The 26,619-nt window shown below is 46.7% G+C and overlaps 2 protein-coding genes across 4 annotated transcripts in view; one reads left to right on the top strand and one right to left on the bottom strand.

Annotated features, from left to right (window-relative positions):
- Nfkb1 (nuclear factor kappa B subunit 1) overlaps positions 1 to 24,868 on the top strand; it is a 109,305-nt gene extending 84,437 nt beyond the window's left edge. The window contains exons 13-25 of one of the 2 annotated variants that reach the window (XM_057793143.1): positions 3,547 to 3,696; positions 5,206 to 5,295; positions 6,722 to 6,910; positions 7,914 to 8,055; positions 10,351 to 10,465; positions 15,180 to 15,381; positions 15,841 to 16,010; positions 16,310 to 16,412; positions 18,324 to 18,448; positions 19,366 to 19,432; positions 19,743 to 19,915; positions 20,630 to 20,807; positions 24,044 to 24,868. In XM_057793143.1, the coding sequence (XP_057649126.1) occupies positions 3,547 to 3,696; positions 5,206 to 5,295; positions 6,722 to 6,910; positions 7,914 to 8,055; positions 10,351 to 10,465; positions 15,180 to 15,381; positions 15,841 to 16,010; positions 16,310 to 16,412; positions 18,324 to 18,448; positions 19,366 to 19,432; positions 19,743 to 19,915; positions 20,630 to 20,807; positions 24,044 to 24,204 (1,865 nt within the window). In that variant the 3' untranslated portion in view covers positions 24,205 to 24,868. The remainder of the gene's footprint in view (positions 1 to 3,546; positions 3,697 to 5,205; positions 5,296 to 6,721; positions 6,911 to 7,913; positions 8,056 to 10,350; positions 10,466 to 15,179; positions 15,382 to 15,840; positions 16,011 to 16,309; positions 16,413 to 18,323; positions 18,449 to 19,365; positions 19,433 to 19,742; positions 19,916 to 20,629; positions 20,808 to 24,043) is intronic. The other variant, XM_057793144.1, reaches the window with a different exon arrangement.
- The window catches only part of Manba (mannosidase beta), a 110,873-nt gene that overhangs the window by 203 nt on the left and 84,051 nt on the right, over positions 1 to 26,619 (bottom strand). The window contains exon 18 of one of the 2 annotated variants that reach the window (XR_009058557.1): positions 5,988 to 6,083. The exons of the other annotated variant lie outside the window; for it this stretch is intronic. The gene's annotated coding sequence lies outside the window, so the exon portion shown is untranslated. Of the gene's footprint in view, positions 1 to 5,987; positions 6,084 to 26,619 lie in introns of those variants that run through there. 2 annotated transcript variants of the gene reach the window in all.

Raw genomic sequence — 26,619 nt, 5'->3', positions numbered from 1 at the left:
AGAACAAGAAAAGAAAGCACAGGTTAGCTACATAGGATGTGAGCCTAGGGATGTCCCAAGCTTGACTCTTGGACCGCCTTTTCTGGTGGTGTCTGCATTAGCAGAGTGCACTAGCAGAGGCCTAACTTCCTCAGCACTCCACCTCAGCAGAGCAGGGGCTTAGAGGACGGGGTTCTCTGAAGATCCAGTGTCATTGACAGACTTCCAAAACACACCATCTAGGCCCTCACAAATACAGATACAGCTCCATAGAAAGCAAACAATGTAAGAATTATCTGGAGAAATAGAAGTGGTCACAGCTCCAAAGGGAGAGTGGCTGCCATGCATGTATTATGACCAAGTTATTGTATTAGAACTCTTAATTGGAGATTATAGATTTCCTTGTTTTGTTTTTTTAATATTTTTTTCTTTCTAATGTATAGGCACCATTGCCTGTTTGTGTATCTATGTACCACACCCATGCGTGGGGCCTGAGGAAGCTAGAAAGGGGTTTCAGAACCCTGGAACTGAGGTTTCAGAGTTACCATGTGGGCACAAATATAACCAAGAAGGCTAACAATACATTAGATCCATCAGTTAAGGCATTAGAAGTATACTAAACATTGCCCTCCTGTTGCCACCCTGAACTCTGTGTCCTTTGGAGTCATTTATTGATACCTCATCTTACAAACACTTCTTGGGGACAGTGAGATCAGGGAGACAAAATAACCAAGCGAGAGGTAGTTATGGGGTGAGAAGATGCTCAGGGACCTTCTGCACTGAGTGTTCAGTAGGAGAAACTGGAAGTCGGGATGGAGAACAGTCACGTTTAAAGCTATGAAAGACATGACCAAGCTAAATACAGGCATTTGCCAGAGACCCCGGAAACAGACTGAGGTGATTTCAAGGTGCATGTACTGCAAAATCACCAGCTCTTCTCTACGGTCAATCTTAATGAGGTGCTACGAGCAACACTGTTTTGAAGTGTTGCCCACAAAGCAGGAGTCTGCTGTGATGAAAAGTCACCAGACCCTGGGTCTGACCTCTCGGCCCTATGGTGAGAAAGTCACTTAGCCACCCCAGCTTCAGCTTCCTTCTCTGTGGGAGGAGATTCTGCAGACGTGGTCTGAGCTTCCTTCTAGAGCGTGTACTTGGGAAAGCAACCGAGGAGACTGAGTGAAGCACGAGGGGGGGGGGGGGGTATTTGAAACCTGAGATGTGAAGGCTCATTTGTGAAGGTCGTCCTGCGGCATTTTCTAATTTGTCTTGTCACTGAAATAATCCTGGCAATGGTATAGCTTATATTTTGAAAATTATCTCTTAAAAATTTGAATTTGGAGGCTAGAGAAATGGTTGAGCAGTTCAGAATGCTCCAGCACCCACACATGCCAGTTCACAGCTGCTTGTAACTCTAGCTGTGGGAGACAGCACCCTCTTCTGGCTTAAACAGGTACCTGCTTACGTGCAGCATACACCCACAGACACATAAACAAAAACAAACATTTAAAAACTTTCATTTCATGGTGAAAAGTAAGGCATCTCTACTTTAAAAGGGAATACACAGTAAATGTGAAACCTCTTTGCTTGAACCATATCAGCAAACAACATTTGGGCTGGGAAGACAGCTCAGTGGGTGGAACATTTGCCACACAAGCACTGGGACCTGAGCTCAGAAGCCAGACACATAGCGTGAGTGACGGTAGCCCCAGTGTCCCCACAGGAAGATGGAAAATGGATGCAGGAGAATCTTCAGACACTCAGGAGCTAGCTAGTCTGGGATGCACAGCAGCAAAGAGAGCTGGTCTCAAGCAAGGTGGGAGGCGAGGACCAGCACCCAAGGTTCACTGCTGACCTCCACATGCATGCCGTGGGCAAACCACGCCCCCTCACACATAGGCTGGGGTGTTTTTTATTAAAAATAACATTTCTAAAGATGAGTAAGTTACCCATTGTGTTTCATGTTCCTACAGTGGACTAATATTCCATGTAAGAGCAACAGTTTATAGGCTAAGTGAATCTAGATGTTAGTTATGATGTAACTGGTGAGGAAACTTTATGAATCTTTCTACAAATCTTTAGTTTGGAAGTAGCCAAAGTGTCTTCCCCCAAGCTCACTCCTTTCATAGCTAGAAAGCTATGGTTTTCTTCATAACCATCCTGGTGTGCCCAGCTCTGACTTTAAAGGGACTAGAGTCCACCATGCTACTCTGCTTTCCCCTAATAATCCAGAAGCACCAACCTGTGCCTCACCATGGGTGACGGAAACAGCCATGGAACTACAAAAGTGAAGATCTTTCTGAACATAAACCGTCATGAAAATTGGCATTGAAAAGTCCAACACAGGACAGTTGTTACGATTGGCCTGTTCACTGGATAGAGAGAAAACCACTGTGACTACACAGTGACACCGCAGCAGACCCCACACACAGTGACACCGCGGCAGGTCACACACACACAGTGACACCACGGCAGACCCCACACACAGTGACACCGCGGCAGGTCACACACACACAGTGACACCGCGGCAGACCCCACACAGTGGCAGGACTGAAAACGTAGAGCTGATGGCCACACAGGCCATGATGGAACGGAGGGCATAGCAGTTGGTGGTGACATGGCAGTAACAGAATTATGGAGGACATCTGTGCTCATGAGGAGCACAGGCAGTGAGAAACAAGAAATAGAGAACCCCATGCAGAGCAGCAAACCAAAGTCTTAAGGCATCTAGACCTGGACAGGCCCCTATCCCAGAGGCAATCTCTGTGTTTGAGTCTGAGACTCTAAGGCCCAAACCATCAGTCACCTCCAGAACCTGTAACCCTTCTCTGTGTTTCCGGGCTCTACCCTATCCCTCTTTCACTACTGTGAAAGAGTACCCCTGTTCCTCTGACATCAGGTCCTTGGTCTTTACAGACGCCTGGCAGACCACTGTGTTTTTACGTGCATACCATCACAGTGCCCACTAAATCTCCGAGATAGAGGTCCTCGACAGCAAAGATGCCCTGCTGTGCACCTGATCCCAGCACCTAATTCAGTGTAATCCACCATACACGTTAGCTGGGTCATCACTGTCTTAGGTGAGCAAGAACAACTGTTGAGGATGTCAGCTGTATATGGCGGTGCACGCCTCTAATCCTAGCGCTCACGAGACAGAGGCAGTTGAGTCTGTGTGTGTTTGAGGCCAGCCTGGTCTACATAGTGAGATCCAGGCAGCTAGGGCTATATGGTGAGACCCTATCTCAGAATAAATAAATAAAAGTACTCTTTGAAGAGTGTGCATCTTCAGGTTATCTCAATCTTGAAGATCAATCGGATCTTTCACCCACTTGCTAATACAAGGAACTTGGGAGATGTTGCACAGTGAGGTTGGGTGTGTTCTGTGCTGCGGTTGCCGAGGCTCGCTCTTGGTCTTCATGCCCATTGGAGTAAATACCATGCTTCCTCCTTGGGTGCCTTCCATTTCCCCGTAAGGCATTTAAAAATATCATGAGAATCAATAGTCTCTCTGTGGCTGGTGGTGGACCCTGATCCATCTTTCCCCTCTGGTTTCCCTTCCTGTAAATACAGACAAAGAGGAAGTGCAGAGGAAGCGCCAGAAGCTCATGCCCAACTTCTCGGACAGTTTCGGCGGTGGTGGCAGTGGAGCCGGAGCGGGCGGTGGTGGCATGTTTGGCAGTGGTGGCGGCGGCGGAGGGAGTACCGGAAGTCCCGGCCCAGGTACGAGAAAAGGCTCTCCTGTCTAAAGTTCTTTCATGTTGGTGAGCGACAGTTTTCTTTCCCAGGTTTCCAAGCATGTCTGCTGCTTGAGTGATGGTGATGTTGCTAATTATGAGATTTCAAATTAATGGAAATTTCCCTACAAATGTAAAATGTTGACAAAGAAATCGGTGTTTCCCTTACAGTACAGTAGCTACCCCCCATCCAGTTTCACTTTTTGTGGTTTCAGTTATCCGCGGTCAGCTTTAGTCTAAAAATATTACCATTGTCTTGACAAGAGAGACCACACGCCCCTAACTGTTACTACAGCCTATTGTTCTAACTGCCCCGTTACTGTGAGCTGTTGTCGGTCGTCTCCTGTCTTTACACTGCGAGCTTTACCATAGGTCTGTGTGCCTCTGCAGTTCTGGGATCTTGGACTACGGATCTCAGCACAATCCCTGAATAACCCCCAAACCTGTAAGAAGGGTCAGTCAGCTGAAGCATTCATCTAGAAGATAGCTTTCTCAAATAAGTTTTGAGTATTTCCCCTTCCCCTTTTTTAGAGGGGCTGTTCTGCTGTTGTGGGAAACATTAAGATGTCTGTCATACCTGTTACCGGGAGGATGTGTATTATAAACCCCACACGATACTGCAGACTGTAGACACTACATTGTAAAACATTGAGTCAGAAAAGCCCCCGCTGGAGAGTTAGCAGAAAGGCACAGTGACGGTATGTGGATGACCTGCCTCTAGCTTTGCCCTGCACATACATATTCCAGTAAATATTTATGAGCTCCAGCCATCTATTGATACTAGATTTTTATTATCATTACACCATGATTGTGAATGTAGAATGGTGGCTGCTCTGTTCCTGATGTTAGCTCGAGCATTTCCTCGTGCTGATGCAGTTCTTGTGGAAATATAACCAAGTATCAAGTTTAATGACTTGTACTGGAGGAATGAAAACCAACCCTATAGCATAACTGACCTGAGTGCTGCTTCCTGTTTTCTGGGTAATGTGCTGTGCTGAGCTGTGCTGTGCTGTGCTGAGCTGTACAGCATGGCTTTCCCTTTATTCCAGATAACTTGTAATTGCTTTAAACTGTCCCATCAGAGTGTGTGGTGCCGAGTGCTGGCTGCTCCTCTGAAGAGCCTTATCAGTCCGTTCTTCCACCAAAAATAATGAAAATGAAAGTGGCGGCCTTTTTTCCCATCAGTATATTATTGTATTTGGGTTTTTCTCATCGGGGTCATCTTGTTTAGCTATTTTAATGGAGCTCTAAGTCTTGGTGTAAATACTTCTTCCCCTTCATCTGGAAAGAAAGGCCCTTCTCAGCATGAACTCTCCAAGCTGCCAGTCTGGACAATCCTGTGTTGCCACAGTGGAATTCAGCCGTCTTTCCTTCAGTGACTCTCGGGCGAAGCCCTGTAAACTGGCACTGCCGCACACAAAGGCGTGCTCCCCTGAGCAGGTGCGCAGTCGGCTAACAGTCTCCTCATGTCCCCTTTGTCTCATTGCTGCCTCAGGGTATGGCTTCCCGCACTACGGATTTCCTACTTACAGTGGGATTACATTCCATCCTGGAGTCACTAAATCCAACGCTGGGATCACCCATGGTAAGTCCCACTCGAATACCAAGAAAGAAAAATGCACGGACAACAGTGTCATTTTCAAAAGCTTTAGAAGATAATTTCCCAGTAAATTCATATTTTTATAATTCTAGGCCAGCATAAGGAATATTCCTGACACTTAACATATTTACTCATTACATTGCATGAATGAAAGTAAGGCAGAGGCACAACGCAAAAATTATAGACTTGACTACCCAGACACAAAAGTATCACCTTTTCTGCCTTTTCGCTCAAATGCTCTGCTTTTGAAATCGTTTTTCATTTTGTAGGCTTGGCCCTTTCCGCTCATATGCACCCTCTCAGTGCTGTGCCTACAGTCTGCTCAGAGTTTGGTATGCGCGAAATTATTCTATACAGTCTCTTCATATATGCTACCTGTTCATGCCAGGTGCATACATCACTGTAACCTTTTTTGGAGATCTTACCTGACATTATAGTTTATCGTGTAATCAGGTAACAGTGCATTGAATACAATAGAACTACCTTTTCCATCAACCGTGACCTCATGACCCCTGTGCAGGGAGAACACTAGTCTCGACAGTCTGGACAGAAGGTAGAGTTCAGAAACTTTTATTTACTCTCTGAAGACACCGCGCTGGTGGTGGCAGAATCGGGTTTCGTACCAGATCTGCCCAAGGGTCTTAGGTACCCTTGTCGTACGGGTCACATAACGTGGTTCCAACAACAGCGTGATCAGACGTGGAGTCTTGGAGCCACGCTTGGCCAGACTGTGGGTAGAGATGAGCTCTGCACACTTTTCCTTGTTACTCACTCTAGGAAAGAAAAATAACTACTTTCAAGAACTTTGCATTTTTTCAGCTAACTTTCAGCAGCAGGACTTTATCTCCTTTCTCTCCTTCACAAATAAACAAGATGAGATTCACTCACTGTTTGTGTTTGGTTTTGTTTGAGAATGTCACTGTGTAACCTTGACTTTGTGTTTCTCCTGCTTCTGCCTTCCAGCAGCAAGTGAGAAGGGTATGGGTGTGAGTAGACACAGCCGATGCCAATGAGATGGGAGGTTTGGGGAGATGAGTTTTTAAATGCTTCTGAATAAAATATTTGTGAATTAAAATATTTCCAAAGCATGCCAGGTGTTGTGGTGTGCACCTTTAATCCCAGCACTTGGGAGGCAGAGGCAGGCAGATATCTGTGTGTGTGAGGCCAGCCTGGTCTACATAGTGAGTTCTGCACTAGACCTACACAGCAAGACACTGTCTCCAAAAGTAAATAAAGAAATAAATATAAACTAAATCTAGAACTTATTGTTTGTAATGAAGATTCATGTTTTTCCATTTTCAACTGACCTGCCTTCTTTCTTTTTTCTGTCCGCCCTATGTTGAAGTTGTGAGTTATAGTCTCATTAATAGATTTCATTGAGAAAAAGATGATGTTTTTGCATTTATCCTAGGAACTACAAATACAGAATTGAAAAATAACCCTAAAGACTGTGATGAGAGTGGTGACCGAGAGATTCTGAATCTCTCTGAGAAGGAACCAGCCGCACAGGATAAGGAGTCTGGCATGTCCAGTGTGAAGACCGATGCGGTCACACTGGCGTACACCGTGGAAGACAAGGAATGGGGTGCCGGGTTTCAGGGTAGGTGAGCATGCCCACAAGGGTTTCCATGGGCAGCTGGGGAGGGTGCAGTTCTAGGGACAGGAAGGTTTCCTTCCTGTTCATCTCAAAATGATGAGTCAGCATCTTGTTTGAGTGCCCTGCAAGGTGCCGTGTGCCTTCCAAGAAGCATCTTCATGCAGAGACTTGGGTGTGTTCACCCAGCCATGTGCAGTTCTGGGTAATAAAGGGGCAGTGCACTTTGTCCCTGGCCCAGGTAACACAGAAGTTTCCACATTCGTCACTCACCCCTCCCAGCAGCCAGCTTAGCTGCCATATTGAAGAAGTTTGCCTGAATATGCGGCTTTTATTTCTGTTCTCTGAAGCAGCCGAATTGAAAGAAAATGTCCCTCTTGAACAGGCGCATTAGCGTGTGTGCTTAATTCTGGCTCGGACATCACTCAGAAGGACATGGGAACCACATATGGTTATTATCAAGTATTTCCTTTTTTCCGTTTTTCAGTTGCCTCTTTGAGATGCTCCATGTATTTTGTTTGTCTACAAAACTGGTGAAATGTGCCCTTTTGTGTTGAGGTCACAGATTGTTGTCCCTTGACCTTAAGGGAATGAATTTTCCAAAGATTCCAGTGACTCTCCGAGATGATGTCTGGATCAGAGGGCATGTTTCTTCAGTGTGACTCAGACTGGATTCCAGAAGTGATTAGCTTATTATAATAAACAATTGATTATTTAAAATCATGGCAAAATCCAATTTCCCTGAGATTGATTACTCTCCTTAAATCAGAGACACTGACTATTCTCCTTAAAATAACAGATATTTCTCAATTGTTCCTCATGGCCCACAGACACATAAATCTCTTGGCTGTATTATCTGTCAGTGAGACAATGCCCAATTGTGCTTTTTCTAGTCTCCCCAATCCAGAAGCACCAAAAGGAACATTTTCAACTAAAATGATGTGCCCTGCCATGCGTGTAGGGGAGGCGAGCGAGACTCAGCTGTGTGGTTGTGGACATTGCCTTGCAGATAACCTCTTTCTTGAGAAGGCTCTGCAGCTGGCCAAGCGGCATGCCAATGCCCTTTTCGACTACGCGGTGACGGGAGACGTGAAGATGTTGCTGGCTGTGCAGCGCCATCTCACCGTGGTGCAGGATGAGGACGGAGACAGGTGGGTTCAGTGCGGATTGCTGCATAGTGAGCACTGTCTGGGTATGAGGAAGAGGAAGAGACCCGATGCACACTGGCCAGACAGGGATGGTTCTGGGGGTAGTCCTCCGAGAGCCCTGCAGTGTGGCGCCTCCCTCTGCAAGATGGTTCAGATGTGTGGATGGCGTGTTAAGTTCTAAACCCTTGCTTTCCATATTAAAATAATTGAGAGCATTATTGGTTGTTCTGCCAAGTCCCTAAAGCATTGTCTGATGTACCCAAGGAAGTGCCAGGTAATATCCATCCAGTATTTAAGAGGAAATGCCACTCCTTCCTAGTTCCTCACTCCTCTGTGGCCTCTGTCCATGTTCACTAGTATGAGAGTGGGCCAGGCCCTGCCTGCCTCACCTCACACCACACCTGCTGTCTGTCCCTGAGTTCTATTTGCAGAGCCACCTGGCTCCCTTTAAAGCAGTTCTCTAATCCTTTCATTGAGACTTTTGAAATGACTTGAAGGCCTATAAAAATAGCCAGAGACAGCAGTCTTGAGACTCAAGTGCTTTATCAAATGATCCTAAAATAGCATCAACACTGAAAGTCCTTTTCTGTGGAAACGTTCCGGAGTGCTGTGGGTTAAGTCTCAGTTTGAAAACAAAAGGCGTTAGGAGAGTGCCGTCCTCAGGAGTTTCACACAGAGACCTTTGTCCTCGTAGCTTGTGGCGTAACCAAGGATGTGGTATAACCACTGGCCTTGTTCAGCAGTACAAGAACCCAGACTATCTTCCCTGTGTACAGCCTTGACTAGCAGAAGGTGTCTTTAGGGGAAAAGCATCCAATTACCATTCGATAGCTAATAACCACAGAGCAGGGCAGCTAAGCAAGGCAGGACACGGGTGCTCCAAGTGACATCTTTAAGGACGCGCTGAATCAGTGAGTTTGATGAGCACTTGCCTGTGAAGAAGGGGGATGCTGCTATTGTAAAGGAAGGATCGTGGGAAGGGTGCCAGGCACATGCGATCCAGCAGGCGTGTGGAGAAGAAAGCAAGAGTGTGGACCCTGGACATTCATGGAGCAGCTGAGACAGTGGCCTCCCTTGTCCATGCAGGGTACAGACACAGAGCCCCCCTCAAGACTTACATAAGCAGGCTCCCTAAGAGACTGGGGGGCAAGACCTGGAAGACACAGAGGAGCCCACTTAGGAGAATAGACAGAGGAACACTCTGGCCTCTCATTGTCTCTCAGCTTGTCCTGTTTGCCTGGTAGCTGAGCCCCGTAGCTATTAATCACCACAGAAAATGCAATAAAGAAAATATATAGAAACCTCTGGTATTGGGGGAATTCCTGGAGAGGTGCACTTTGCTGAAATGCTGAGCTGCACTTGGAAATGTTTAGGCATCTTCTGAAGCATGCCCTTGACTGTGTGAATGTCATGTCTACATCACGTCTTAAAAGCTTTCTTCCAAGCCGGGCGATGGTGGCACGTGCCTTTAATCCCAGCACTCGGGAGGCAGAGGCAGGCGGATCTCTGTGAGTTCGAAACCAGCCTGGTCTACAGAGCTAGTTCCAGGACAGGCTCCAAAGCCACAGAGAAACCCTGTCTCGAAAAACCTAAATAAATAAATAAATAAATAAATAAATAAATAAATAAATAAATAAATAAATAAATAAATAAAACAAAATAGCTTTCTGCCAGCATTCCATCCAGAGCAACAGGGAAGCCCTGGGGTGCGGGCTGGGTTATTTCTCATCAAAGTGTGCATGAATCCCTTGGGGTTAATGTTGGCATAGGGGAGTCTAAAAAGTACGTTGTGGTCTTCACGGAGAGGTATTTCTAAATGAATGACTTCGGGGCAAAATGACAAGACCTTGTTTAAAAATAAAAATCACTTCACGTTGTTTTGGAGGAAGAGATCTGGGCAACTGAATTTTCTGAGCTGTTCCTAAGCCTGGGCGTTGACTTTTGCTCAATGTCTGTACATGAGGGAGAAATAGGGGAGAATTGCCTGGGTTAGGGGCACAGAGAGCTGGCCTGGAGCTAGGGCCATTTGATCTCCAGCCAGAGTGGATGCCTTTGCACTTTGTGTGTTTCATCAGACATCAACATCCCCGAGTCAGGTGGGCACCATCAGTGAGTGTCAGAGCCTGGGATAAGCAGTGAGAGAGAAAGCCTAGATCAGCACATTTTGCAGATTTAAAACATAGTGGGGCCAAAGGAAACCCTGCATAATAACTGATTCAGTCTTCAGTTCTAATCATTCCTTGAAATTTTTGTCATTTACTAACCCCTAATTATCTACGCCGCTGTGTTTCATTCCAGTGTCTTACACTTAGCCATCATCCACCTTCATGCTCAGCTAGTGAAGGATCTGCTGGAAGTCACATCTGGTTTGATCTCCAATGACATCATCAACATGAGAAATGATCTGTATCAGGTAGGCAGAAACTGAAAGTGTCTTTAGTTGGGAATGTAATTTTTTTTTTTTTTTTTTGATTTTTCGAGACAGGGTTTCTCTGTGGTTTTGGAGCCTGCCTGTCCTGGAACTAGCTCTTGTTGATCAGGCTGGTCTCGAACTCACAGAGATCCGCCTGCCTCTGCCTCCCAAAGGGAATGTAATTTATACATGAGAAGTTTTGGATCATGGGTTTGAGAGCCACAACCCCACGCTGAAATTCAGCACCCCTCTAGACAAGACAAACTCTAAGCTCTAAAACTTAGAGCTGATACTGTTTGGAGGGAGAACCTAGCAAAAAAAGTCATAACTATGAAGAAAATCAAGTTGAAAAACCAGTACTTTATAAGAATTCAGAGCCTGCTGAGAGGTGCTTGAACAATTATATCAAGTGTGTATCAAGTAAAGGTTTTGAAACCAGAGCACAAAGCAATGGAGAAAGATGGCCCTCAGTAAGGAGTTCTTTGAGAACTAGCATTCTGTCCAGCTTGGGTTTGAAGAGATTTAGGAGGACTGCTGGAGACAGCATTAGCAGCTGAGGCCAGGAAGAAAGTTTAGGGTTAAGCAACACTTAGAAACCCCACAGGGAGAACCAAAGTGTAGGTATGGGATGCTAGGAGCCCAGGCCAGAGCCAAAGACCCCCCTTGCCCCCTGCTCCTCATTCTCTTGTCTCCAGCCCATGCCATTTTCTACCCCTCAGGTCTCATATCTCTGGATCTGCCGCTCTTGCCCTCTCGTTAGCTTTTATGGTTCTCTTTGAACTCACTTGACCAGAATGTCTTTCTGAACACCCATGGCTGGGCAATCACCCCCAGAGCTGAGAGCGTACCCTGCTTACCCTGCTGCCAAACCACAACCACGGCACTCTGTTTTTAAAAGAAATTGTTTTCATTTCTTCATATCTTCCTTCTCTCTGTCTCTCCCTCTCTGTCTGTGTGTGTGTGTGTGTCTCTCTCTCTGTCCCTCCTTCCTCTTTCTGTTTTTCTCTGTCTGTCTCTTCCTGTCTCCTTCCCTCTCCCCCACCCCTGCCCTGCCCAGTTTGTAGTCCAGGATAGCAGTGAACTATCAGTATCCTCCTTCAGCTAGGATGAGCAGACATGGACCACAGTTCCTGGCATCTGATTTCATTTTAAAGAAAAAAAAAAAAAAAAACATTACTGTAAAAGAATTGGGGAGCTGTCGAAGTGTATGCAGGTGTGAGGACCAGCATTCAGCTCCCCTGAATCTCACAGAGCCAGGTTCAGTAGCACTCCCCTGTTATGGCAGGAAGGAAGAGTCTATGCAGCAAGGAACTAGAGACCTCAAAGCAAGGTGGAAGACAAGGACCAATCCCCATGGTTATTCTCTGACCTCCACATGCACCCTGTGGCACACATGTGCCTGCACCCACACACACACACACACACACACACAAAAATTAACTGTGTGTGCACATGCACACACGCACGCACACACACACACCAAAAAGTCTAAAAATTTATTTTCTTCTAAAAAGAAATCATTAGCTTACTTATTTTTAATTCACCATTTTAAAATTACTTTGTGAATTCTAAATTGGAGGCTGGGAGAGGATCTGTAATAGAGTTTTTAACTAAACACCGGCCTGTAGCTCTCAGGGGTCTTTCTCTGAGCAGTGTTTCCTCTTAGAGGAGCTGAACCACTTTACACACAGTGCTCCACGCTTCCTGTGACTGTGAGCGTTATCCGGGAGAGCACAGGGCTTTCACTGCACCATGAAATAGCTGGGATAAAGCATGATTTCAGATGTGTACATCAAGAACTGTGTTCCTCCATCTTCCACAGCATCTGGGGGTAAAGCCATTTGGCCCCGAAAGTTTAATTTTCCAAACTTTTGACTGGTTGCATTGTTATACGTCACAAGGATAAGAATAAACCTAGGAAGAGGATGTTGTGGCTCCCCAGCCCTCCTTTCAAGGGCCGCTCCCTCTGCTCCCTGGAGGCTGGGTTCCAGGAAGCCCTTGTTTCGTTGTTGGCAGATAGGATCTGCAGAAGCAGGCACAGTGGGGTTAGAAGCTGGGCTCTGCTGTGTGGAAACCAGCTTGCGTGTGCAGAGCCTCTCTGATTTGGAGCCCCACACCCCATTTTTCCCACTTTGGCACTGCTTAGTGAGCAAAACCTCTGTGTTCCCTGCCGTGCCCTGGGCTTCTTAGCCTTGAGCGCATACTGACTGAACAGGTAACTTCTTCTGGTAACTGTTGCATGTTGTTGTTGGCTTTGTGGACTTGTTTTGTTTTTGAGAGATGGTATTCCTGTATTCTGGGCTAGCCTGGAACTTGATAGGTAGCCTAGGTTGGCATGTAACAGTCCTCCTAAGTCTTCTCCTTGGCTTCAGGGGTTACAAATGTGTGCCCCACACTCAGCTTGTTAACTGTTTTCTTTGGTTATTTTGGGTTGTTTGTTTGTTTATTCATTTGTTTAGACAAGATACTGGAACGCACTGTATAGTCCAGAACGGCCCCAGACTCATGGTAATCCTTCTGCCTCCACCTCCCCAGAGCTGAAATTATAGACATGCACTACCACAACCCAGTTAATAATCATTCTCGACAGAAAACTGTACAGTGCTCCAAGTAATTTGGATTGTTGGTAAATTATCTTAAACATTCTCTCCAGATCTTGCACCAGTCACAGTGCATTTCTGTCACGATCAGACCCTATCCCCACCACTCTCTGGGCACCATCATACCAGTGTGGCATAGCAAGGACTCTTCTGAAATTGTTGTTTAAACTATCTTCTCTTCTTGCATTCTCCCAGTATTTGGCATGGGTTGGTTTATTTACATAAGTTCCCATAAATTGTTATGGGGCATTTTGCATGCACTTATTTTTGTCATATGTTCTTAATTATTGTAAATTCAATATATGCACAATTTTTTAAATACCATAAAATGATATATTTTAAGAACTCAGAATTACCTTGACTAGAATCTGGCAGGTCCCTATTCCCAAATGTAACTATTACGTTGTCCTTGCCTGGGTGTTGGCTACATCCATGTGCACTTGAATGACATGTACTAAAGAATACATGTATACTCACATATAATCCACAGTATTTTATGCATATATTTCGTACCTTGCACTAGCCTTTCTATTTTCAATATAAAATAATTTACAGATTATTCATAGTTATTGAAAGATTAAACTAAGGACCTATATATTTTCCAAGAGTAAGCTGGAAGTTCTTTTACCTAGTTTCCCCCAGAAACTATGTCCTACTTAACACAATATTATAGTTATGGAGTTGCAACAGGTACAGTGCACATATCTGAACAGATTTTACTCACTTTGCATGCATGTACATATGGATAACTCTGTAAGATTTTTCCCAAGCCAAGCGTGGTGGTTCCTAGTATTCGGGAGGCTGAGGCAGAAAGAGTCCTTGTGCGTAGATACACAGATGCAGCCTGGTGACAAAGACTCTGTCTCTGAGAAGAGGGGATGGATACATAAATAGTTGTGAGCACACTTGTAAGTGTGTAAGCAGCCTAGTCTTGGCCTTACAGCATTTACCCGTGCTACAGTTCCATGTCCAGCTGGTTTGTTGCCACCGATCCCAAGAGAGTGCTCTAGTGCCCCCTGGCCAGCCGCTCACTGTTCACCTGGTGCACAGCACTCCAGTGTCTGCATGATGCCCACTGTCCCTTTGTGTCAGAAGTTGGACGATTAGGGCGGCATGAGCACTGAGCTCCCCCAGATCCTAAGGATTACGAGAGCCCCACGCTTTACAGCTGTTTAAGATATAATTCTAGGGGTTAAGATCCAGACGCCTAAAATATCACCATGGCAACCTGGGTATTGATAGCCCACCTGCCACTGCTTCTCCAGCCAGGAGCTTTTCCTGGACTGGGAGGTTGGGCAAGTTCTCACTGCACAGCTGACATCATTGTGAAGGAGGGCTTGTGCCAAGGAAGTGCTGTGCTCTATCTGTGACCTCTGTTCTTATCAACACTATCATGAGTGTTCGTCTTGCTCATTTCTGAAAATTGGTTTCCAAGCATCCCTCTTGCATTCATGGAAGCACAACTTTGTGGTCAGAATGACCTTTCATGACCTATCATGTACAGTAACTGGGATTGTTTTTGCCTGAGCTTTCTTTGGAGACTGTTGTATTGTCCTAACTATGCCAACTAGAATCCAGTAGCACCTTTGATAACGTTGGGTCTAGCTTGTAACAGTAGACCTCTTGAAGCCAGCCTGCAGCAGTGTGTTCTAACTTAACAAATGTATTTCCATGCCACTGTAGAAGAATGGTACCTTTATTGATGGTTTTTTGTTTTGTTTTGTTTTATTTTTTTGATAGTCTATTTACATTTCTTTACTAAAACCACAACTTTGGTTGGATTTGCTAATGTACAGAATTACCAACTGTAGATAGAGTCCTATCATAAACCCCCCAAAAAACCACTAAAATTTTTTAGGTGAGTTAAAATGTCAACAGTTGGACTGTGACAAAAGCATTAGTAAGCATTTTAAATTTATCCTATAATCCTAACTGTTGCATGCTGGTTCGTGCCTTGGGCCTTTGAGCGTACAAGCTCCTGACAAGAGTTGAGGGTTACTCTGGGCGTGACAAATGGCCCTGAGTATGACTCCATACTGCAGTGATGGCTCTGAAGCCAGGCGCTACGGATGTTCCCAACCAACCACTGACTCTCCTGCCCCTCTTCTCCCTAGACACCTCTGCACTTGGCCGTAATCACCAAGCAGGAAGATGTGGTGGAGGACCTGCTGAGGGTTGGGGCTGACCTGAGCCTTCTGGACCGCTGGGGCGACTCCGTTCTGCACATGGCTGCCAGAAAAGGGCACGATAAGATCCTGAGTATCCTGCTGAAGAACAAAAAAGCAGCGCCTCTTATTGACCATCCCAACGGGGAAGGTAAGGGGCAGTCGCATGGCCACAGAACCTTCTCTCAGCTTCTCCAGAACTGCTTGGCACTTGATAAATGTGTGTGCCTTGACTTTGACCCACAGATGGTCTCTCAGCCAATTGGAGTTTATGTTGTCTTGTGGTTATTTCTGCTGTTTACCACAACAAACTCCTTTAAAGGTGATTTGGGAGCATCAGTTAGTGTTTTTTGAAAAAGCAGGCCTTAGCAAACAGTGATCTTATACTATATAAAGCATCAGTTATATGGAGAATGTTTATTTAGTAACTTGGTGTCTCCCGTGATCATAATAGGAGCTTGTGGCTTCTAAAGGGAGAACAGTGGCCCTTCAGAGCCTTTGAAGCATGTCCCGAGCAGAAACCAGAAGTGCTGCAAGCTAGTAGCCTCCCTCCTTCCCACAGTCCAGTTTCGCCAGTTCCGCCCACGTCTGTGTCTTTGCTTGGTCTTAGGTCTCAATGCCATCCACATAGCTGTGATGAGCAATAGCCTGCCATGTCTGCTGCTGCTTGTGGCTGCAGGGGCAGAAGTCAATGCTCAGGAACAGAAGTCTGGGCGCACGGCACTGCACCTGGCCATGGAATACGACAACATCTCGCTGGCTGGCTACCTGCTTCTGGAGGTAAAGGACATGCTTGTGATCTTGAATTACATCCCCAAGGGAATTTTAGGGAGGTCGTTTCAAAGAATGACGCCAGTGCCGGCTGTGCATTCATCCCTGCGTAGCATCTGTACGTGAGTTCAGGACACACTTCCTGCATCCCCAGCTCCAGCCCCACTCTCCGACTGGGGGCTTCCTCAGTGACAGGGCCAGTCTAATACAGCAACTGGACAAATGCTAGAACCTGAGAGGCCATGCAGAGAGGGGGTAGAGACTGGTGGGGAAGAGCCTCTGCTAACTTTCTTTGTGGGCGGATTTAGGGGAATGCCCATGTGGACAGCACCACCTACGATGGGACTACACCCCTACACATAGCAGCCGGAAGAGGGTCCACCAGACTGGCAACTCTTCTCAAAGCTGCAGGTAAGATGGCCTGCCGGTCACTGATGGGCTTGGGCATCAGCCATGCAAACTCTGCCTGGGAGTGCAAAACTTCCTCCTGAAGCTGTGGTTCTGCTCCTGGGAAGTGGGTAAGGGAAGGAGACATGGCTGGTCATGCTTCAGTTAACACAGAGGCTCTGTTCGGCCTGGTGATCCTGCGTTTACCTTGATGGTCATGTCATGAAACACTAAAGCTCGCTGGCATCCACTGCCTGCGCTATGTTCAGGTACCGTGCTGGCATCCCACATCCACTCTCCTTTACTGTATTTAATCCACAAGGACTGTTGGAGATCAGCACTGTTGTTATCAACCCTGTTTTATCACCAAGCAGACAGACTAGAAAGACAGGCAGGCCCCACTCCAGTGTCCTAGACAGCTGTATGTCATCCCCACAGCTGGGACCTGCAGACTCTTATCGCACCGTGCGTCTTCCTACTTTTCTTGGATTCTCAGGTAGTGTTCTAGTCATTTCTCCAGTCCCGCAAAGCACAATATCCCAGCTCATCTCATGTCTCCAGTGGCTGATGAGATTGGCATTTACTTTACTTCAGAAGTTGTTTCGGAAAAAAGCCGTGGAGGCACATTCTCCAGCGGCTCAAGCAGACTGGATTCTGTATGGACTGTGTGGGAGGAGCAGGAGAGCAGAAGAAGCAACAGCCTTTCTCCCCTCCTTACTCAAAGTGAACTGTGTTGGCCTGAGAGGCCCCAGCTGCGATGCGGGAATCATTTTGGAAGCCACTGATTATATTGAAAAACAGTGTTGGCTCTGACCAGACGCAATGGTGCACACCTGTAATCCCAGCACCCAGGAGACGGAGGCAAGGGCACTGCCTCAAGGTTAGGCCAGTTTGGTCTGCATAGTTCTGGGCCAAAGATAAATACTGTCTCAGAAATAAAAACATAATTTAGAAATGTGAAAGTTATTCATTTGAATTTGCCCTGAAAATGTAGCAAACAATGGCTTGTGTGATACAAAGAAAATCAGACAAAAAGCCTAGCCGGGCATCCTCAGCATCAGGAAGGTCACATGACTCTTCAGGACATACGGAGCCCTCAGGGCTGCAAACCGTTTCTCCGTCATGCTCCTGGCCATGTTGTGCTGACATCATAATAGAGCATGCCAGGCTGCAGAGGGCAGCAAGATAGCACAGTGCTGGCTCAATTCAGATGTTCTGCCAGCAGAACTGAGGCAAAGTCTTCATCCCAAAAAGCTTCCCTGAGCCTGCCTCTGTTAAATATCGAGCTGAACACTGGCAGAATAGCCAGGAAGACTCCAAGAAGTAGCTCGCACTAACATTTGAATTACTTTTTGTGTTTCCTTGCTGGAAGCTGAAGAACAGGCTAGATTCCCAAGATTTGTTAGCACATTTTTTTTTTCTGTAACAATACATCCTACCTGGCACAGAGTTCTTTTGGTGTTTATTTTCCTGTTGCTTAAGAGTTAGGGGCCTAAAAGTGTTGCAGCCATGGATAAAACTGGCCATGCTGCAGTAGACATCAGGCTGTTTTGAGCAAGCAAGAGAAGAGAGTGAGGTGTGTGCACTGGTGGATGTAAATACGAAGATTCAGGGCTCAACCCTGAATGTGCATCCTGGTCCCTGTAAATTGCCGCTAGACGTCTTAGATGAAAATGCATCATCCAGTTAGATACATCCTTGCAGGTCGGAGTGTTTGAAGTCTTTGGTTTGTAATAGTGTCCTTGGCTGTAGAGGGCATCCTTTGATAGCTTTTCAGTAAAAGTAAATTAAAATTTTAAAGGTTGTTTTAAATTTTCCTAGTCATAAACATTAGCCTGTAATAAGGAAATTGCCCTCAGACATGTGACCCCTGTGTGCTGTTAGAAGCTGACGAGCTTTGCAGCTTACCTAATACTGTCCTGCCTGGCTCCGCAGGAGCAGACCCCCTGGTGGAGAACTTTGAGCCTCTCTACGACCTGGACGAGTCCTGGGAGAAGGATGGAGAAGACGAGGGAGTGGTGCCAGGCATCACACCCCTGGACGTGGCCACCAACTGGCAGGTGAGCCCTGCCCAGTCCATCTCATGGCGCTTGAGGGGAGCCAGTGGCTCGGGAATGGTTAAAACAGATGGTCTTCTTGGCACTCTTCTCCCTGAAGAGCATGCCTTTGTGTGAGGTCTGCTGAGCAAGAGGCGTATTTATCTTGAGATGCCTATCCCTGAAAGATCTAGGTCAGCTGAGCCCTGTGAGTGAAGCTGCTGGCTTCCTCAGATCAGAGTGGAGATGTGAGAAGTTCAAAGAGCCCAGAATCCACAGAAGAGTCACCCTTCTGTGCATGTGACCGGAACCTTGCCAGCTCTTTCAGAAGCTAGTCTGCTCAGAACTCAGGTGCAGGTTTCTGAACACAACAATAAACTAGGAATTCGCTTGTGGATTTCTATAAACATGCTAAAAGCCTTTCTTAAAACTAGCTGAGTTAGACTTAAAGGGGGAGGCAATCACTAGGTAAGTGAGCCAAGGGAAAGGGCCGGACGGCAGAGTGGGCAGTGTAAGTACCGAGACAGGTTGCAGGGACGCAGCAGCTCCTCATCTACACCGTCTGGGCACTTCCTGGGGGCCCATTTGCTGGGCTGGGTGTCCCTCCAGGCTACACATAATACTGACCCACTGCAGAGACCCTGACCTTCCTAACCTGTGCACCGTCAGTAAGGGAACTAGAGAAAACACCAGGAAAACCTCTGTAGTTAGGAATTTTAAAAGTTCATTTCCAAGCTGGGCAGTGGTGGTGGCACAGGCCTTTAATCCCAGCACTCAGGAGGCAGAGGCAGGCGGATCTCTGTGAGTTCGAGGCCAGCCTGGTCTACAAGAGCTAGTTCCAGGACAGGCTCCAAAGCTACAGAGAAACTGTCTCGAAAACAAAAAACAAAAAATAAAAGTTCGTTTCCATGAGTATCCTCTTATGATTTTCTGTCCAACAGGTATTTGACATACTAAATGGGAAGCCATATGAGCATGTGTTCACGTCGGATGATATTCTACCACAAGGTGAGCTGTGCCTGAGCTGGCTCTCTCAGAATAGCACCTGTTGTGGTTTACGGGAGGAGAGGAAAGCCGTGCTTCAGGCTGTGCTGCCAGAGGCCCAGTTCTTAGTTCAGAAACAAAGAGCCCTGGGGTTGTGAGAAGGGGGGAGCTTGGTCCTGATCTGATTGATAAAAGCATAGGCCATTGCTGCTTAGCTGGGACTTTCTAGAAGCTTCACTGCTTCCATCAGAAGTTGGGGAAGCAAAATGATAATGATGGATCTTCTCAGAAAGATTGTCCCTGGATGGTTAAAGCAGCCGTGTTTCTTCCTCAGGAGACATGAAACAGCTGCCCGAAGACACCAGAATACAGCTCTACAAGCTGCTGGAGCTCCCTGATCCAGACAAAAACTGGGCCACTCTGGCACAGAAGTTAGGTCTGGGGATACTTAACAGTGCCTTCCGGCTGAGCCCTGCTCCTTCTAAAACCTTCATGGACAACTATGAGGTAAGGCGCCACCTTGCTGTTTGTAGTTGATTGTTAACACCACTGGCCAGGGCACAATCCCCTCTGATATGTCATAATTTTGTAGATGAAAACTAGCCATTGCCTAGGGCACTGAGAGGCTAAGGGACCCAGGCAGGATGGAAGCCTGTCTTCCTGAGAAGACCCATTGCCTGACTCTAGACATTCCTGTTTGCAGACTCTCAGAGTCTCCCTGCAAAAAGTGCTGCTCACCACACCGGTGGGTTGCTCTAAGCCATGATCAGTTTGCACAACCCGTTTCCAAGAGGAACCCAGGGTCGTGGGTTCACTGTTCTATGAGGTGACTCCTGCTGGAACAGTTCCAAGCCAAAAAGTAGGAAGCATGGGGAGATGGTAGCGCGTGAGGCCGTCCTTGTTAGATGCTGTTTCTCATTCTGATGATCTCTGGGCACAGATGTCACTGCCAGCAGCCTCCCTGCTCAGTGAGCTCACAAGCTTCTCTCTCTTCCTCCCCTCTGCTTTCTTTCCCTGTCCCTCATCCTCTCCCTCTCCATCTCTCCTGTGATTTCCTGAGTGATGTTTGATCTAAGACAGGAAACACTGTTTCTTCAGGGACTCCTCCCGCTGCCCTCCTCAGACCCCCGGCTCTCTGGAGCAGACACAGGGAAGAAGGGATAGATGTTGATGTTTGCAGTCTGCACAGGGGCTGGAACACACTCTCCCTTTTCCTACCAGGTCTCTGGGGGCACCATCAAAGAGCTGATGGAGGCCCTGCGGCAGATGGGCTACACAGAGGCCATTGAAGTGATCCAGGCAGCCTTCTGCACCCCGGAAACCACAGCCTCCAGCCCCGTGACCACTGCTCAGGCCCCCGAACCGCCTCTCTCATCTTCCTCCACAAGGCAGCACCTAGGTAAAGAGGCTGAGAAATCTCCTTTTGCTCTGTGATACGGCACTGCAGTTCCCTTTCCCAGTCTTTTCTACAGGATATGTCTTCCTATGGCACATACTCCCCACTCCCCACCGTGCTCCCATACACATGAAGGGGCAGTTTCTACAGACACTCACATTGGCACATGGGTCACTTACATTCTCAGTAAACATTGGTTACGGGGGTTAAAGAAACACTATCTCACATATTTGTTCAATTTAAAGAGAGGTTCTAAGAAAGAGTAATAACCCTGGGTTCACAAGACAAGGAGCAGCAACCAGACAATAGCAGACATAATGTATGACCCTTCCTTCCATGCCACCTGCCTCAGGTCCTCCACCTTCTCCCTCAGGTCCTCCACCTCTTCCCTCAGGTCCTCCATCTCCTCCCTCAGATCCTCCACCTCCTCCCTCAGGTCCTCCACCTCCTCCCTCAGTCTTCCACCTCCTCCTTCAGATCCTCCATCTCCTCCCTCAGTCCTCCACCTCCTCCCTCAGGTCCTCCACGTTCTTCAGGTCCTCTACCTCCTCCCTCGGGTCCTCCACCTCCTCCCTCAGGTCCTCCACCTCCTCCCTCAGGTCCTCCATGTCCCCCCACCAACCACCCCCTCCCTTCAGCTCCTATCCACACTCCTGTCTTGCCTTGTTTTCCCATATTAACAGTCCCACCTGTCATTCCCCTAAAGCATACAATTGTAGGAATGGATCTCATACAGACCATGAACACCGTACTTCTTACAGTCTCGTTATTCCGCCTTATTCAAACCATGCCATACTTTCTCTAAACCCAACACCGTTTTCTTCTTGCTCAGCTTGTACCTTTGCCACAAAACCCCATTGAAAACAGAAACAATGGGAGGTCTTCCCTCTGGGCTCAGTAGGTTGTGTGCCCTCTGCCTGGGGCAGTCTTCCCCCTGGGGGACATCCCTTTCACCTTCAGCAGGTCCCAGCTGCCTGATGATTCTTGCCTCTGTTCTGTATTATCAGTTCCTTCCCCACCTGCTGTGGATAGCTACCGAGTTATCAGGCCTTCATTTCCTTGTCCTTAAAACATAAACTCAGAGAAAACAAAGCATGACTTCCTTTGGCATTCCTTAGCTGGGTCAGGCTTCTCAGAAGAACAGTTTTAAACATGCTGCCCGCCCTGTCACCTCAGCCCTTTGCATCTGCTTCTGTCCCCACCATTCCTAGGCCTGCTCTGCTCACATAGCCTCACTGGCTACCAGGTTGGCCACCTCCCTGCTCATGTCCCTGATGCATCTGTGATAGCTGGTAGCCCATGCTCTTCAGTGCCCACTCAGGGACTCACATCCACCTTGCTCCCTCCTCCTCACTGTTTTCTATAGCCAGGTCCAATCCTAAGTTCCCTTCTCTGCAGCGTGTATGTGTTCGTGCATGTGTGAGGTGTGTGTGTGTGTGTGTGTATGTTCATGTGTGTGTGCACTTGGTTTCCTTATGGCATTCCTGTGAACTTTGTTCTGGTTTTTCCTCCTCTCCACTCCCTCTTCTTCTCACCCCCAGCCCTGCCCCGCCCCGTGTCCTCACTTGCAGGTATGTTCTGTTACCCCCCCCCTTCCCTCTGGAAACCTCCTCCCCCACTCAATGCCCCTTTCTAGTTTCCTGGCTGCTCCCCACACTTACCCCACATAAGCACACATATGTGACTGTTGGAAGCTAGGATCCACACGTAAGAGAGGACATGCAGTGTTTTTCCCTCTGGATTATCTTGACTAGTATTTTTCAGTTCCATCCATTCCCCTGAAATTTCACCTTTCTTGGTATCTGAATAAATCCTGTTATCTGCACACAGCTCTTCACCCTTCCACAAACTCATATTGGCTACATCCGTCAAAAGTATAGCCCTCTTCCAGACAAAGACAAAATTCTAAGAGCTGTCATGAACATTTTCTGGCACTCAGCGCCTCGTGTTCAACCTAGCAGATTTCCTTCTCTCCTTGACTCCTGTCCAGTCCAGCCAGCCTCATTTCTTGCTGAACTCCAACAGGGACTGTTTCTTGGCTGACCCCCACGTCTGTTCTCTGCACCACAATGCTGTCACAAGGCGTTCACATGTCTCCTATAATAATTAAAAAGTCATTACTCAGCAGCTAGAAAGATGGCACTGTGTGAGACTGTTTCCTCCTGTGCCTTTGGAAAAGCCAGGGGGTGGGAAATTCCTGCCATCCCAGGAGCCAAAGCATGGAGAGTCAAGCATTTGTTTAGTGTATATTAGGCTTCTGTTTTCTTAGTCACTCTGTACAGAGAATAAGTTCCTCTGGTTAGATCCCCAAGAATGCTTTCCAACAAATAGAATTTAAGTTTTTAGTATAGACACATTTTTACAAAACATCCTCATTTTCATGCACCAAAAATTTTTCTAGGCAATGTGTATTATTTAGTAGCTCATACAGCCCAGAGAGAGATCTCATTCTTTTAGTTCCTACTTCTGTTATGAATTTATTTTGTCATATGTTCAGCAGTTTTCCTGGCTGTAAAAAGTAATAGGGCAGTTAGAAAAATATGCCTCATTCCTAAGGGAAAAATATGTATATTCTGATTCAAGAGAAATCAGAAAGGATTCCAACAAACAGAGGCAAGATATACTCTTGACCAACTCCGATCACAGCAATGTTCTCTGTCATTTGCTGTCTTCACGCCACTGTGAGCAAAGCTGATGAGCATGGGTGGCCAGGTGGCATGTGGTGGCCGGTGGACATCCGTCCATACAGTGGTCCATGGCCGGTCAGGGAAGGGAGGCCTGCTGCTGTGGAAGGTGGGGTTTTTGTTTTTCTAAGATGCCCTGATAAAACCTAACGAAAAGTACCTTAGGGGAGGAAAGGGTTTGTGTCAGCTTATAGGTTACCACCCATCACTGAGGGAAGTCAGGGCAGGAACTCCAAATCAGAAACCCTTGAGGACTGCTGCCTGCTGCCTCGCAGGCCCATGCTTAGCGACTGTCTCACACAGCCCAGGTCTACCTCTCAGGGAGCGATGCTATCTATAGTGGGCCAGGCCATCCTACCTCAGTTAACAGCGAAGACAGTCCCCATCAGACATGCCCACAGAGCAATGCCTTCCGGGCAGTCCCTAGGTTGAGACTCTTCTCCGGTGAGTCTAGCTCTGCGAAGCTGACAGTTGAGGATGGCTAAGACAGCGGGGTAGAACAAAGGCATCGCGTTGGTCTAGCCAAAGCCTAATGAGTTTGTGATTTCTCCACAGATGAGCTGCGGGACAATGACAGCATCTGTGACAGTGGTGTGGAGACGTCCTTCCACAAACTCAGCTTTACAGAGTCTTTGCCTGGAGACAGCTCACTGCTATCTCTGAACAAAATGCCCCACAATTACGGGCAGGAAGGACCTATAGAAGGCAAAATTTAGCCTGCTGGCAGTTTCCCACACTGTGTAAACCAAAGCCTGAAATTCCATTGCATCCATCCAAAGGAGGAAGGCAGAGTGAGTTCAAAGGTGCTGGAGGGTGACCGGCCCGCCGGGCCGTTCTTGATTTCATCCAAGGCCTCCTGAATTCGGCTTCCTTTCTTGGTTCTGAAATGACTGAGTTGTCACAAGCAGATGGTATCTAGAGATCACAGCACTCGGCTGTGGCTTGGGTATGGTGGCTTGAGCTTTCCAGCTGCTACTGGATTTCACTCGCTTTGTGTCTTTGCTGCTGTCCCTCTGCTGGGTTCCTGCTGTCATTAAAAGGTGTCACTGTCTCCACCTGGTGTCCTTTCTAGCCATCTACAGTACAATTGTGCATTCAAATTAAGATTAAGAAAAGATATTTTTAAATGAGTAATGTGATGAGTAATAAAAAAAGACATTGCTTTTTCTAACGTGGTTTATCTGTGATTTGAAAAAAAAAACACATGAACTTAACAATATTTAAAACCTGCTACAATCAATGCTGAAAATAGTATTTTCCCCCTTTTCTGCATTTTACTATTGTAAATATGTTTTCTAAATCAAATACTTTAAAAGAAAAAATGTTGGATTTATAAATGCTATTTTTTATTTTACTTTTATAATAAAAGGACAAGCTCATTGTTGACCTCATCTTGTCTGATCTCTGCAAATACTTTTTCAGAGGAGTCCCCATAACTGGGTCAGTCCACAGCCTGTTTACACATCCACGTTCTCCCGTAACTGGGTCAGTCCACAGCCTGTGTATCACATTCTCATTCTCCTTTAGACAACATTTTTAAAGGTAGAAATGTGCAAAAAGACAAATATGGAAAGAAAAGTGTTCAAGACTGAAGTTGAGTTTGGCAAATTCTGGCCCAGGAAATCTCATCTGGATACATGGCACCAACATCTTCCATTCTGTACATTATCCTTTCCCCGTGTATTCTTTCTGCCTCTGTGATGTTAACATATCGAAACATACCACCTTCAGGATACGTCATGGCCACTGCCTTCATGAACACACAGTAATTACGGCTGACTGCACAAAACCTGGCCCTTCTCATAAACATGCCAAGCCTCGAGTGCCCTTATAAATTCAACATGAGCTCAATAAAAGTATGAACCATGGGGGGAAAACCCATATGGGGAGGGACTTGTATGTCACACACACACACAACTGGCCATCAGTGGTTACTAGGGAAGTGAGGCACCATTTCTTCAATGGCGTAGCCCCTGGTAAACTGCCCATGCTCCAGTAAATAGCCCCTACCCATCCTCATGCAAATAACCCTAATTAAACCCAGTTAAACATAAAAGAATGAAAGCAAAGAGGTTACAGTGGGAGTAGGGAAATGAGAGGGCATGGGGGTATGTGGCTGATTGCACTACATTATAATCATGTTAGAGATTGTAAATATATATATATACACATATATATACATTTTTTAAAATTAAAAACTAAATTTTACCATACCTAAAAGGCCTTCCAGCATGAAGCTTAGTGACTCTTCACTCACAGTTGAAATTAGAAAAAAGATTAATGAATAGCTTTAAACAGACCCCGTGTTGGGCGCCAGTATGCAACCAAGGTCATTTGGCTTGTGGTGTAGAGATCAGATCCAACACCTTTGGGCCCAGCAGTTAAGAGCACTAGATGGTCTCCCAGAGGACTAGCCAGTGGATTCAATTCCCAGAACCAGCACGGAAGCTCAAAACCATGTGTAACTCGAATCCCAAGGGATCTAATGCCCTCTTTTGGCTTCTGTGGGCACCAGATATGTACATGGTGCACTGACAGACATGTAGGCAAAACAGCATACACATATAAATTGAAGAAAAAATTCTAAGGTCTTGCCCATGCTAAGCAAGTGTCCTACCACTGAGCCATCCAAGATGCTGGAACTGGTGGGCACCTTTGGGAACTGCCTCCACCACAAAGAGCTACCAGTTCATTTCCACGGTCGGCGCAGGAACGCCTGTCCCAGCTCTGTGACATACAGATCCCCGGGAGGCAGGTTAAGGTGGTACTGGGTTCGTCTCCCCTCTGTTCACCCTCTCACAGCTCTCAAGCTTGAGGTTCCCCAAATAGATACCTTGTATGCCGGTGTCCACATGAGGGTTGGTATCCCAGAGAACACCAGCTACACGGATGCTAGGAACCAGTCACCTAGTCTTAAAAGTAACCCAAATTGGGGAGACAAAATATTCCCAACTCACTGAGGAGAAAGTTGAGGTCTAGAGAGCTCAAGTCGGTGGTAGCTCAAGTGTTGCTGAGTTTTTAACCAGATATTTAGCTCCTAGGCTGGTGAGCATGATTGTACGAGAAGATGTAGAATGACTGAGCCTATCAACAGGGATTAGGTATAAGATTAAATGTCAGTGAGGAAGAGA

Source organism: Chionomys nivalis, chromosome 18, assembly GCF_950005125.1.
Source record: "Chionomys nivalis chromosome 18, mChiNiv1.1, whole genome shotgun sequence".
NCBI classification, from domain to species: domain Eukaryota; kingdom Metazoa; phylum Chordata; class Mammalia; order Rodentia; family Cricetidae; genus Chionomys; species Chionomys nivalis.
This window is presented reverse-complemented; position numbering and strand designations above follow the sequence as displayed.